Genomic DNA, 13,678 nt, shown 5'->3' with positions numbered 1-13,678 from the left:
CGTTTTTGTCACAGTTAGAGAGTTTTGGATGGGGGGTATCCCATAAATCCCTCACTGTAAATTCAGTGCTGCTTTGATATTTTCTCTATTTCAGTTAGTGACAGAGCCCCTAGAAAGAAGGAGGACCTGAGCCTGAGAAGAAAGCATGCTTGCACACACACTCGGCTGAGAGCTATCCCCACACAGAGCTGTGAGCATGCTGGTCATAGCTCCAGCTTCTTGGCACAATGCACAGACCTTGTTCACTCCCTTTTTCCATTGCCAGACTGGCCTTGCATGAAGAGATCTGAGCACCATAACTTTACAAGGTACTCCTTGTTCTCTGGAGGTAGAAAGCGTCTCATAATCCCAATTTAAATAGGGCTCTCAAAAGCTGAAATGATTTGTATCTCCATCTCCTTGCAAGAAATTCTACACTTAGGGCTGACAGCCAAAACCTCTTGAGCATATAAGATGACTGTTCTCCCCTGAAGTTTGGTGTTGTGCGTATCATCTTTTTAAGATGACGTGCAAGGTCCTCAAGTTCAGACTAGTCCCACACAGCACTGACTGATGATCTCTAGAACACAGACAGGAAACCACAAGCTTCACCTCTTCCCAGCCTTGCTGACCTAAGGAACTTCACAGCAGCCCAGCCTGCATTTAGATGTGTTCCCCAAATCCTTGAATTTATCTTGATTGCCAAGCCAGAAAAATGCTGCTAGAGATGCAAGATGCAACATGCGGAACACTGGCTTTGTGAACACCACGGCCCTAACCTGTGCAGCCTAAATCCCTTCTGACTCAGGTTCCTAATGGTTGTGGACCTCTGAAGATCCAAAGCCAGGAAGGACATATCCAACACTCCTTTTTTGTTATGTTTTTACAGCAAGCCTGCTCATTAGAACAAGCCTTCTCATTAGAGCAACCCTCTACAGCAGACTCCACCATTTGGAGGTTACAGTGACCCAAGGCAGTCTCAGATTCTGGGGGACAACTAGCAATTTGACATATGAGAGATATCTGAGAGAAAGGGAAAAACAACCTGAAAAACTCGGGGAGTCCTTGGGTGGGCAGCTTCTCTGAACTGAGAAGAAATATGGGAGACGAAGACTCCAAGAACCCTGAACAAATCAATGGAGTAAAAAGTTTCTGCTGCCGAGAGCTCATCCAGACTTCAGCATGCAATGCTCATCCTTATGCAGTTTGCTAATGAAGGACAATTTCCCAATTTTTTTCCTAGTTTACATTACTGTCTCTCTGGCAAAGATGATGTGAGGCCCTCCTTGGCTGAGCTTGGTCATGTACTGGTAGAAACAGTGAGGCAGACAGTCCAAACCTCTCCATGTTATTAAGCTCCATCCCTGGCAGTGTCCAAGGCGAGGTTGAATGGGGCTTAGAGCAACCTGGTCTAGTGAAAGTTGTCCCTGACCATGGCAGGGGGTTGGACCTGGATGAGCTTCAAGGTCCCTTCAAACACAAACCATTCTAAGATATGATTCAATGATCAGGGAACCTGGTTTTGCATTTCATTTATATGGAATTTAAAACATTTAAGCTCATTGCATTTATAATACTGCACTGGTGGCAAAATTCCTGAAGCACTTGGAAGACCCAAAGGATAGTCCAATAGATGAATGAAATGCCCCTTCATGACTTAGAAAGAAGACCACTATCTGAAGGCGAGTGAGGCTGACCTACCCATTCCATCCCAGCTGAAGGAATAAAGGCAAACCAGAGTGAAACAGAGGGAGAGGACAGTGGGGATAACAGACAGAGCAGCAACCAACCCATATGCAACACTGTTAATGCAGCAGCAAGCGTTAGGTGGGCGGCTGGTGTGGGTTACCCCTTCCTCTTCCTCACATCCCCCCCATCCCACCAGTGTGCCCTCACCCTCACCCAGGACTTACTGAGCCATCCCACGCTGGGGCTGCGCTGCACCCGGATTCCATCATCCGCTGTGCGGGTTGCGAGGCAGGGCACGGAGCTCTCGAGCGGGCTGCGTGCTTGTGTGGTGCAAGCAGGAGGCAGCAGCAGCCAAGAGGAGGAAGAGAGCAAAGTTGAACAGTTAAAGGAAAAAAAACAGAAAAAAAAGGCAAGAGAGAAAGGCTCAAGCAATTGCAGAAGCAAGGCAGGTAGGATACAGATTGTTGGGATCACCGCAATTACATGCAACTGCACCTTTCCGCATGGTTTGGTGACCAAAGTGGTAAGCCTGTTCATTTGGAGCACATCTCCTCCGTAGCTCCACCTTCCAGTGTTCAGTTGGCAGATCTGGAGCCTGTTTTCCATCCCTGATGTCTAAAACTCAGGCATCTTAGAAGCAGATTTCAAGCAACTGAAGAAGGCAGCTGCCATGCTGTTGTGATGGGCAGTCACAAGCTGCAGTGTGGTCAAACACACAGCTTTTGGGGCAAAAAAAAATCAGGTCACATCCTTGTAGGAGCCAACTTGTAGCACCCTGACCACAGACATACCTAGGCACGCCAATTCAGGCTTGGAAATGCATACCTTAGTCTGCAAGGCTTCAAATAATCAAACAGCAGAATATACTGGTGTTTTTTTTCCAAGAGTTTATTTCTGATTTAAACTGGTATTATTCAGTTGACACCGTCATCCAAACTCTCTAAAGGGACTGAGGATGCAGTTTGTATGAAAAAAAAAAAAAAAAAGAACAAAGCTGAACTCTGATGTAAAATAAAAACCCTATAGAAAAGTTTTCATTCGAGCTATCCTGCTCCCAGTGCACTAGCCAAGGTGGTGCAGACAAACGAAGTTGATTTAACTCAATGGTTTACAAACTACTCTGCCAGCACAGTGAAAATAAATCATGTTCTTGGGGCGAACCAGGCACCCTGCATCAGGAAAGGACTAAAGAGCTCTTGGAAAGCCAGTCCATAAAACAAGACACACCAAAAACTAGCAAAAAAACGTGCAGGAGTTCCACTGAAATGCAAAATCATAATGGCCTTGCTGAACACCTCATACAGCTCAACCTCCCACCAGTGAAAGAAACAAGAAGCTGTGGTGTCTTTGTAAGGTAGCTTTGAGTAATTACTTGGTAGACTTTGTCTGCTTGGATTTTTGATAATCATCTTCTTCCTGCTGAATGGGCAGCAAAGGAGTGCTTTGATTTATCCTCCTCCATCCCATTTCACACAAGAAACTGTCATCTTCTGCTGAGTTTCTTTCCCAAGAGGAAAAGGACTTTGGGGAAAACATCCTCCCACAAGTAAGTATTGATCTTTATGATGCAGTGATGAACAAAAGGCATTCAGACCACACCTTGGCCATGCAAAAATAAACATAATACCAAAGCAGGAGTTTATACAAGCTTATCATGAAGGTAAGAAAGGCACAGAAAGTGTTAGAGCCCGTAAGACTTCGTTATTTCAGCACTCTGAAATCAGTGAATACAGCACCTCAGTATCTTTGGGGACCACAGCTCAGGGGCTATTTCAGATCTAACAAATACCTTTGAAGAAAACTGTCATTATTTGATTTGGGATTTAAGACTAAGTCTCTGAAAAAAACAAACAATGCAGGAAAATTATGGGCAGAATCCATGCTAATGACATTATGCTAAAGTGATTCCCAAATAGATGTTTTAGGAAGTAGATACCTATCAAATCGTAAGTTCCAAATTAATTGTGATTGCCCAGTAAGAGCCAGTAGGTTGCGTAGTATTTTTACACATAACCTATAGCAGGGTTTGATTCAGCTACAGTAGAGATGTTTCATTAGAGGGCTGACAAGAAACCTGAGAGGGACTTTTTATAAGGGCCTGCAAGGACAGGACAAGAGAGAACAGCTTTAAACTGACAGAGATGAGATTCAGTTTAGACATTAGGAGAAAGTTCTCTCCTGGAGAGTGGTGAGACACTGGCACAGGTTGCCCAGAGAAGCTGTGGCTGCCCCATCCCTGGCAGTGTTCAAGGCCGGGTTGGAACGGGCTTGGGGCAACCTGGTCTAGTGGAAGGTGTCCTTGCCCATGGCAGGGGTTTGGAACTGCATGACCTTAAGGTCCTTTCCAACACAAGCCATTCCATGATTCTGTGATTAACAACCCTTAACACACAATAACCATGTCCATTAAAAGGACATGCAATATACATCAATGTATTTTGTGGATGAACTAGAGATAGGAAGTTCTCCCTTTTACCTGGTGGCAGGTGAGTAGTGGATGAAAGTTGTGCTGATGCTGAAATGAAAGGGAGACACTGAAAGGAAACACCTACCTGGAAGGAAACCCGAGGGAAATTAATGAGTGCCTGGGGCTGATGGCACTCATTACTGTGATGAGCCATGCTGAGAGACAGCTGCACGGCTGTGGCCTTGTTAAAAGTTTTATCTGTCTGAAGGACAAGTTGTGCCTTTACAAGCACATGAGAGGCACTCATTGAATTCCAGGGAGTGTGGGATAACTTGATCAAATATATGCTGAAGGTACTTTTTCACTGAAGTGTAAATAATAAATAACAGCAACAACTATATATGGAGTGTTTTTGCCTTTGTATGCAAGTCTCTTCCTTCAGTCTGGAAGCACTCAGACTGTCGTAGAACATAATGCATTACATATTATGGTAACATAAACATCTCAGGTGGGGAGACAGATGCAAAGCAACATTAGCACCTCTGCTCTGGAGACAGGCTGAGAGAGCTGGGCTTGTTCAGCCTGGAGAAGAGAAGGCTCCAGGGAGATCTTAGAGCAGCTTCCAGTGCCTAAAGGGGCTGACAAGAAACCTGGAGAGGAACTTTGGACAAGGACCTGTAGTGACAGGACAACGGAGAGTGGCTTTAAACTGGCGGAGGGGAGATTTAGATTAGACATTAAGAAGTTCTCTCCTGTGAGGGCAGTGAGACACTGGCACAGGTTGCTCAGAGAAGCTGTGGCTGCCCCATCCCTGGCATTGCTCAAGGCCAGGTTGGATGGGGCTTGGAGCAACCTGGTCTAGTGGAAGGTGTGTCCCTGCCTGTGGCAGGGGGCTGGAACTGGATGAGCTTTACGGTCCCTTCCAACCCAAACCAGCCTGTGATTCTATGACAGGAGTGGCTGAAGGTCAGCCGTTAGGCTAAGCAGAGCCAGGAAAGAATTTCTGGACAATCAGACCGACTGAAATAGAACCTCCACAGCCCCTTTGAACAAGAAAAAAGAATTCATGAAAAACAAAGTCATTTAAGACCTGAATAAAGGATGCCCTTAGCCATGGAGAATAGCAGAAGCTGAAGTGAGAACTTAAACAAATGTCCTTTGTCAGCATTATCCTTCCCAGGATAAACATGCTATTTATTATTTCCTCTTTAACCAGCCCTGAAAGCCTAGCTCCCTACAGCATAGATCAAGGCTTATCGTCCAATGTATAGTTAAATAACACACAGAGTGATTTACCTTCCAGCTCCTTATGTAAGATTTGTCTTTAACACTTTAGGTTTTGATGGCTCCTCAAGGACTGACTTTAACTGTAAAAAGAAGAATTCAATATCTTCCATCCGCACACAAGGTGACTGAAGCACCTGAGTGACATGTGCTAAAGACACGTCAATCTTATATTTTGCATCCCTTACAGCATGGGATCCTTCTCCTCAAAGCAAACCTGTCTATCTTTTCATAGGTCTGGAATGAGTAGTAGTCATGGAGGTGGTAATTGATACTTACAAACACCACCACAAGTAACGCTTACGTGTTTTACCTGCAACAGCCATGTCCTTCTTTTAACAAAAAGCAAATGCCTCCCATGCAAACAGGGGGGACACAATGGAAAGACCCAAAGCATGTGCTGGAAAGAACGTGGTTTCTTAATCCTGACTGAAAACAAACACAAATTACTTGCTGGGTGCCCAGTCCCGATATGACTGAGGACATTTCCTTGATTCATGTTATTTGGTCTTTGTGTTATTCACTTAATCACTGTATTATTGAGGCACTCATACATGACATCAAGAGCAATAAATATTCTTCACATGCACATACACACCTGACGCAAAAGCAAAGGATGATTAAAGTAGGAAATACTGATAGAGTATGATAACAGGTTAGGGAAAATGTTAGGGCAAGTTTTAGAAGCAGAACACAGGAAGCTAAGAGGCCTTACATGTAGCAATAGGAAAGCAATTTCTTTGCTTACTTCAATTTCTTTTCTTCATTTATTTTAAAATGGCAACTTGTAGAGAAATTCCCAGACTCCAGCAGGAGGCAGGTGACAGAACTCTAAGATATGACAGTAGGCTTAAACCTCCTCTGTTTGGACTGCCACAAGTAAGAAGGCTGCAAATCTCGATACGTGGTTAAGTCCAGAGCCACTGCCAAGGCCTCTATAGCTGTCTGCATACACACACACACATTTCAAGGCACCACTACAAACATGACACTACCTATTACGGTGTTTTTAGGAAAAAAGAGACATATATTCACAACATACACCACAAAATAATATTAGGATGAATGAAGCAAGATGGAAATCAGCTTTACCCACACTGGACAACAACTGTATGGCAATAAAGTGCAAGCTAGATGATACTGTCACCTAATTTTTGATTAAGAGGGCCATTGACACAATGTGTTACGGAAATCGAGCACACATGAGAGCTTCATCTCTACCCAAACATTTCAGATGATTGGTCTTTTAGGTTCAAGGCATGGTTGGAGTTATTTGTAAATCTCTCTTTCCTATTATTGTTCCTACACCATCTCCTATGTATCAGCTGACAGAGCATCTGTCTTTTCCTGTGCCTCCTGCCTGCCACATCCCCTCCTCTTCCTCTCAGTCCAGTGAAGATAGGGTTAGAGCAACGTGCCACAGCCAAAGCAGCCTTCCAGAGCCCACCACTGACATGCCGTCAGCATGGGTCTCACTACGTTAGAAAAGCGTTGTCAAGGCAATGTGGTTAGTCGTTGGCAGGCAGGTTTGGTGGGTTGCTTTGAAAGGGAAGGCCATAGCCAGGTAGCCTCTGCATTACCATTATCGGGGTTGGAAAACATCCTACTTGCACTGGAGACGGTCTTCCCGATGTCAGCCAGAGAGCGCAGGTTGGATTTCTTGGTCTGGTGCCGGTGCTTCCTGAGCAGCGTGTAGGTGACTTTGTCCTTCAGTTCTGATTTCAAAAGCCCCGTCTCGATCTGATTGTCAACGATCATTTCTGTTGCAAGTAAGGGAGAGGATAATTAATCACAAAGCACAGAACTTGACGCATCAAGGGTGTGCAGCAGGAGAGAGAGGGATCATTTAAATCCTATCTTATTGAAGACTTTCCTTCGCATCTCAAAACCAACACCAGGTTTTGACATTTTGTTTTTAATGGGAATCTCTTCCAAACATTTCTTTTGAAATGGAACATGAACATTTCCATCCAGCACAACCCATCAGCCACCATCATGCTCCATCCCTGGCAGTGTTCGAGCTCAGGCTGGATGGGACCTTGGGCAACCTGGTCTAGTGGAAGCTGTCCCTGCCTGTGGCAGGGGGTTGGAACTAGATGAGCTTTAAGGTCCCTTCCATGAAACAACCCAAACCATCCTACGATTCTACGATTCTATGGACCTATTGCACTGAGACGCCCCTCTTTTCATACACACCACTGAGCCTATCTGAAATCACCTGTACCCAGGATAAGATGGTTCATGGTTAAAAAAGGGAAACTCCTCTGACCCTGTGTTCTTTTGTGAAGAAGCCACAACTACATTGCAAGTTTCAGTAGGCTCCCAAAAATAACATGGTGAAACTTCTACTGGATTCAACAAGGCTCAGTTCACCTCACAGGCCCCCAATAAAACCTAATCTAATGACAGGAACAAGTCCTAGACATGAGGAACTAATTAAATCACTCACTCTCAAAACTGAAGTAAAATGATGGCAAGTACAAAAGGCAGAACTTGCTCCAATTGTCACAGGATGCATTATGTGCCTTTGCCTTGAACTGAATCACCAGAGAAAAAGGCTTCCAGGCCACTGCAAACCCGTTCACTTCCCATCAATTCTCTCCTTTCTGCTCCCCTATCCCAATGGAGAAACAAAAAAAAAGGTAGCCAGATTTATTAAGAATCTCTATCGTGCACTAAATCTCACATTAAGTTGTTCCCTTGATTACTTCAGTTGACTTGCTGTCCCTCAAGGGCAAGTGGCAGCTCTGATTTGTCTACTGGTAACTTTTATTTGTGCTAATAATAAAAGTTACAGGGAAGGGGAGGCAGAGCATGCATCACATTTGCCTCCTCAGTGAGTCAGGATGCCATCCTCTACGTGCTGCCCAAGAATTAATGCCTCTTCAGATCACAGTGGGGGAAAGCCTAATTCTTTCACCCAGACTCGGAGAAGCATGATTATATGCATGTAGATATCATTACACAAAATGTTTGGCAAAAGGTTCTGTAAAGTGACAATTTTCTGTAAGCTGTTTTTATTAGTGATTTTGGAATACTTCCTTCAGAAGGACATGTCTTTCTTCACCCAGTTTATCTCTCTCCATCCAGCAACCATTTCTTCCCTTCCATGCTTCTGATAGAACACAAATCAACAAAGAGAGCTCTTAGAGTTTTTCTTTCCTGCATGTCACTACAGGATATCAACCAAGCGATGATGACTAAATAATTCTGGAAACAAAGTCTGCAGGCTTCCTGAAGATCCCCATCTGTCTGATTAAGGATCTGGCCCACTAAAACTACCTCACTCAGGACAGTGTTACAGCAACAGCAGCCACTGGGATCACCTAAAAATTAGATTTGAGTGTTGAAGAAGGATATTGAAGGTGACACCTCAAAGTTACTTCAAAAAGGAATTTAATGTTTGAGGGGTAAAGTTCTGGACCACTGACATCATCTGAAGTTTTATGCTGAAGCTGAATGCGCTTCAAAAGGAGCAGTTTTTGGGGGTGGAGTTTTCTTCTATGTCTAATCTTTGCACCACTATGCATGTAGATACACAGGCACACAAATAAAGGAAGGTCAATGCCACCAGAAGCACCTACAGAACTAAGCTCAAAGCCCCACAGATAACATCAGAGGCAGCTTTTGTAATTCCAAGCCTTACAAACTAGTACAACACCTGATACTGCGTAATTTCATGCTAAGACCCTTTTGACCCTTTTGAGCCTGCTTCCTGAGATTAGAATTCAAAGCACTAAGTTTTGTGAGTGGTTTATTTCATTTTGTTTTCTACACCTCTTCACACAATGGTTTCCAAATTCAGTGTTTTGGTCATATGTACCTCCACTGGATAACTCATTTTTAAAATACATTTCCATATGTCTTCTTGCACATCAGCAGGAACATGGAACAGCTCTCAGCAATGTCACCAAATGTCAGCCCAGGACATGGCTCTTTTGACTGCAAAAAAGCTGCCATCCCATTCAGCAGGGTGAAGCAGCAGCAGGTACTGTAGCTGCTCATCATCCTCCTTCGCTGGAGAGAGTACCCCATCTCAGAGCCTCCAGTGGACCACCACCCTGGAACCTCATCCAGAGCAGCCTATGAGCTGACCACGTGGCTGAAACTGCAGTTGCCCTGATATCCCTGTCCTGAGAGTGGTGGCCTTCCACATGATAGGTTTCTGATACTGAACATAAATTCAGTCAATGTGTGCTATTGCTTTCATACACACCTAGTGAGATCTTAGGATACCTACTTCAGGATCCAAATGATTCTACAGAATCACTAAAAAGCAGTTCAAAGTAAGCACTGGTTAGCACTGGAACTGACTTACTCTTCTTCTGGATGGAAAATAACTCTTTTCATTTATCTGTTATTCTTCTCCAGGTCATTTCTAGTTGTGCCTGTTATTCCTTGGAGGATTATTTATTTTTCCTCTTTTACTAAAAAAGCAGTGCTTTTTTATTAAAACCATCACTGAAATCATCATCAGGGTTAACAGAAACTTGTAGGTAAGAGCTGAGAAAAAGAGCCAAGGCAGCTTTACTTACCCACCACCTGTGGGAGAGAAGAAGCCTCCATATCCAGCATTATCGAGCCTTTCTCTATACATGTCCGTAACTCAAACAAGCTGTGCAGGGACAAGGTGGCCACATGAGGTTTGCTCCATCGCTCCCCACCTTGTTCTACCTTCTCCTCAAACTTGATCCACCTACAAGAGGGCAGAGCAACGAGTGTTAGAGCTCTTAGCTCCACGCAGACACATATGTCTGAAAGAAGCAAGATGATTGTGGTATGTGGACAAGTTCAACACACATGTTTTCCCACATATCCATGACCAAGTTGCAAAGGCTTAATGGATTGGTATGTGTCAGCTGAGCTTGTAAACAATGGCAAACAGGAGGTAAAACGTGTTATCTTTAGTAGCTTTCATCAAGACTTGAGCTACTACCCTTCAGTTGATGTCTGCTCCAGCCAAGGGTTCACAGGCAGCTTCAGCAATGCAGTGGAGACCTGGTAATTTCCTCCCCAGTCCCTAACCTGACATTGCATCAAACCCACCATGACAACACAGCCACTGCTTTGCCAGCCCCGGTGGAGAGAAAGGTGGGTAACTACACTCACGCTTGGATAATCTCCAGAGAGAAGAGCTGAGCAACACAGCTCCACAAAAACAGTGGTAGGGGGGAATACTGGCAATTTCTAGAAATAATTCATAGAACATAGAATCCTCCAAGGATCATCTGGTCCAGCCTTTCTCAGCAAAGCATGACCTAGACTAGATATCCTAGGTAATAATAAAGTAATGACAAGGTGACTTATATTTGTGTATTCAAATACAGACAAGAAAATCTTAGCATCACAGCAGAGAAGGGGAGCCCACCCTGGCCAAATCTGAAGATGTTCTCAGCAGAACAACTGAACCACCACAGGAAAGGACACAAAATGAAGGGGCTTCTTCTTTCCCTCTGCTCCCTGGCTGTTGTTTAATGATTTAACAAAGTAGGTATGGAAAAAAAAAAAACAAATCAGAAACCTCATCTCTAGTTGAAGATTAAACCAAAGGTTAAATCCTGTTCTGTGCAAAATACTCTTTACATCCCTAAAAGCATGTCCTAACAGCAGGCAAGCAGGAGGTGTCACTTGCCTACAGGCTGCAGCCTACCTCTACCTCCAGCCTTGACTCTGCCCTTGACCTGCATGGGCTGCATGGGAATGCTCCAGGATGGAGAAGTCACACTGGCAGTGGTTACCCAGAGAAGCTGTGGCTGCCCCATCCCTGGCAGTGTTCAAGGCCAGGCTGGATGGAGCTTTGAGCAACCTGGTCTAGTGGAAGGTGCCCATGGCAGGAGGTTGGAACTGGATGAGATTTGAGGTCCCTTCCAACCCAAACCAGTCTGGGATTCCATGATTTCACCTGGCTCGTGCCAGTGTTGAGATGTTATTTCAATGTATGTGGGAAATGAAAATTCCCATGACTAATATTAAAGGGATTATTAAGAACAAAAAGCACACAGGTAAAGGCAAGGAAGCTTATGAATTGCTTCCAAAGAATATTATTGACAGCAAATGACACTGTATTTAATCCTGAAACATGTACTACTTGAAGATTAATCAATTACACTTTTCAACTGCAATAATCTCTTTTTGAGAACTATTTTTTTTTTTAAAGGCATTTTTTAACTCAATCTGAAAGACTGAATTTAATCTCAGATTTGTAAGGTTCTATGTAGTTCACCAAACTGAGGTATTTCCTAGGACAGCCCTGGGACCTCGGCAGCTGCAAAGTCAAGCATTTCAAAGACCTATATATTTAGTGTGACCAAGATGCAGGCACCCCACAACAGCATAAAGGCTGCAAATTAGCAAGCATTTGTATTGTCAGTGAAAGTCTATCACAACTATCAATATTTGCCTTCTGTTTGTTTTTCTCACTGTAATCCCCAACACAAACACAATAAACCACATGTGAGCTTGCAAACCTGCCTGGGCTACAGCTGCAGTCCCTACACTACCTCTTTTCCCTGGGAGCATTCAAGATCCTCCATGCCCATGGGAAATCCTCTCCAGCAAGGAGTTTTCCAAACACCCTGAGGCACCTTTAGGTTCCTAAGTCCCCTCTGCAGCCCTGGTGTGCCCCATCTCCTGTGCAAACCAACGGGAGTGCTCAGCTCAGCAAAGCTGTCCGTGTGGCTTTCCTATGTTTAACACAATGCCTCGGTCTTCATGGATCATTTCTGTTAAATCTGCTCCTGCAGAACAGCTCTCACACAAGTGGAACTTTGCCAAGTCAGCAGTTCCTCTGAGGATGTGAATATAGACTTGCACAGCTCTCAGCCTGATTTCCCAAGAGTTGCAGGCAACCCTATCTGCAGCCCAGCAGCAATGCACCGTGTCAGGGCAAAAGATTATCTCCTCTGTTATTTGAGAAAACAAACCATCAAACTACCTTCCTCATCTTTACCCTGCTCTGTGCTTGACATCTCCATGCTCCTCCTGCCTGCCAGCTGTACTTCAACAGCTGGTAAACACTCCTGTGACCACATGAGAGAAGCAGGAAGGTATGACTTAAAATACGCATGTTTTACTATGCCTCTGGGGCCTGGAAATGATGCTGATGGCTCTAGCAAGGCTCTTATGGCTTCAGGTACTGATCAGCATCACCAAGGCTTGGGAGAAATATCTGCCTCAAATACACTTGGGTTTCCTCCAGAATAACACCCTGAATAATCAGAATAAATGCATGTCAAGGAGCCGATGGTACAATTGGTGTCCATTCTGAGAAGACAGCTAGTGTCTCTGCTAACCCAGAGGCAGGAGGAATCTTAGTTTTATTTGTAAATCTTCAGAAAGTATTGCCTAAAAGGCGTGATACTATTATAATGTGTAAAAGGTTTGCTAATATTATGTGTCAAAGGGCAAAGGATATAAATGCAATGCCTGATAGAGCTTATATACGAAAAAAACAGCATCACAGAATCATAGAATCACAGAGTGGTTTCTGTTGGAAGGGATCTTAAATCTCAAAGTTTCAGTCCCCTGAGGGACCCCTTCCACTAGACAAGGTTGCTCCAAGCCCCGTCCAACCTGGCCTTGAACACTGCCAAGGATGGGGCAGCCACAGCTTCTCTGGGCAATCTGTGCCAGTGCCTCACCACCCTCACAGGGGAGAATTCCTTCTTTATATCCAATCTAAATCTCCCCTGTGAGTTTAAAGCCATTTCCTTTGTCCTGTCTCTACAGACCCTTGTCAAAAGCTCCTCTCCAGGTTTCCTGTAGCCCCTTTAGGCACTGGAAGCTGCTCTAACATCTTTCTGGAGCCTTTTCTTCTCCAGGCTGAATGAGCCCAGCTCTCTTAGCCTGCCTTCACAGAAGAGGTGCTCCCACCCTCTGATGATCCACCATCCCACAGACCTTTCCTTTCTCTTCACTGTAATCTCATGATCTCTCAAAAATTACATTCCCCACATTATGGCGGGCACATCTAGGTCCTCAGGTGTACTGTACTGAACCTCAAATCAGACTGGTGGACTCCAGCTGCTTCAGGTCTTTTCCTGCCTCACTCAGCAGCCTGTAACTATCACTGAGATGCAAACATTCACGTTAGTGCAAGAACTTATCCATTCTCACCAGATATATTGATTATGAGCACCAACAAAACAAACAAGGAGCACTCAGCAACCCTAAATCTTCAGGTTACCTTTCAACGTCAATAAACCTTCCCTTTTACTGCTCTGTTTCTGATGTGTTGACTGGGATTTGCTGTGAAACCTAGTGTACACTGAGTATATTCCTCCAAGACAGCCCTTTATTGTGAACCACGGCCCAACACCA

General features: G+C 44.4%; 1 protein-coding gene across 5 annotated transcripts in view; it reads right to left on the bottom strand.

Moving 5' to 3' along the window:
* SLC4A4 (solute carrier family 4 member 4) overlaps window positions 1–13,678 on the bottom strand; it is a 192,452-nt gene that overhangs the window by 65,578 nt on the left and 113,196 nt on the right. For 2 of the 5 annotated variants that reach the window (XM_061360450.1, XM_061360454.1), the window contains exons 5-7: window positions 9,895–10,055; window positions 6,940–7,119; window positions 1,893–1,988 (exon numbers count right to left, since the gene is read on the bottom strand). In XM_061360450.1, the coding sequence (XP_061216434.1) occupies window positions 1,893–1,988; window positions 6,940–7,119; window positions 9,895–10,055 (437 nt within the window). Of the gene's footprint in view, window positions 1–1,892; window positions 1,989–2,126; window positions 2,536–6,939; window positions 7,120–9,894; window positions 10,056–13,678 lie in introns of those variants that run through there. The other 3 variants (XM_061360463.1, XM_061360473.1, XM_061360482.1) reach the window with 3 other exon arrangements.

This window comes from Neopsephotus bourkii, unplaced genomic scaffold (assembly GCF_033783945.1).
Source record: "Neopsephotus bourkii isolate Nb327-2 ecotype Australia unplaced genomic scaffold, CSIRO-AGI_Nbou_v1 NB_107, whole genome shotgun sequence".
NCBI classification, from domain to species: Eukaryota; Metazoa; Chordata; class Aves; order Psittaciformes; family Psittacidae; genus Neopsephotus; species Neopsephotus bourkii.
Note: the sequence above shows the minus strand (reverse complement) of the source record. Positions and strands in the feature narration are given on the sequence as shown.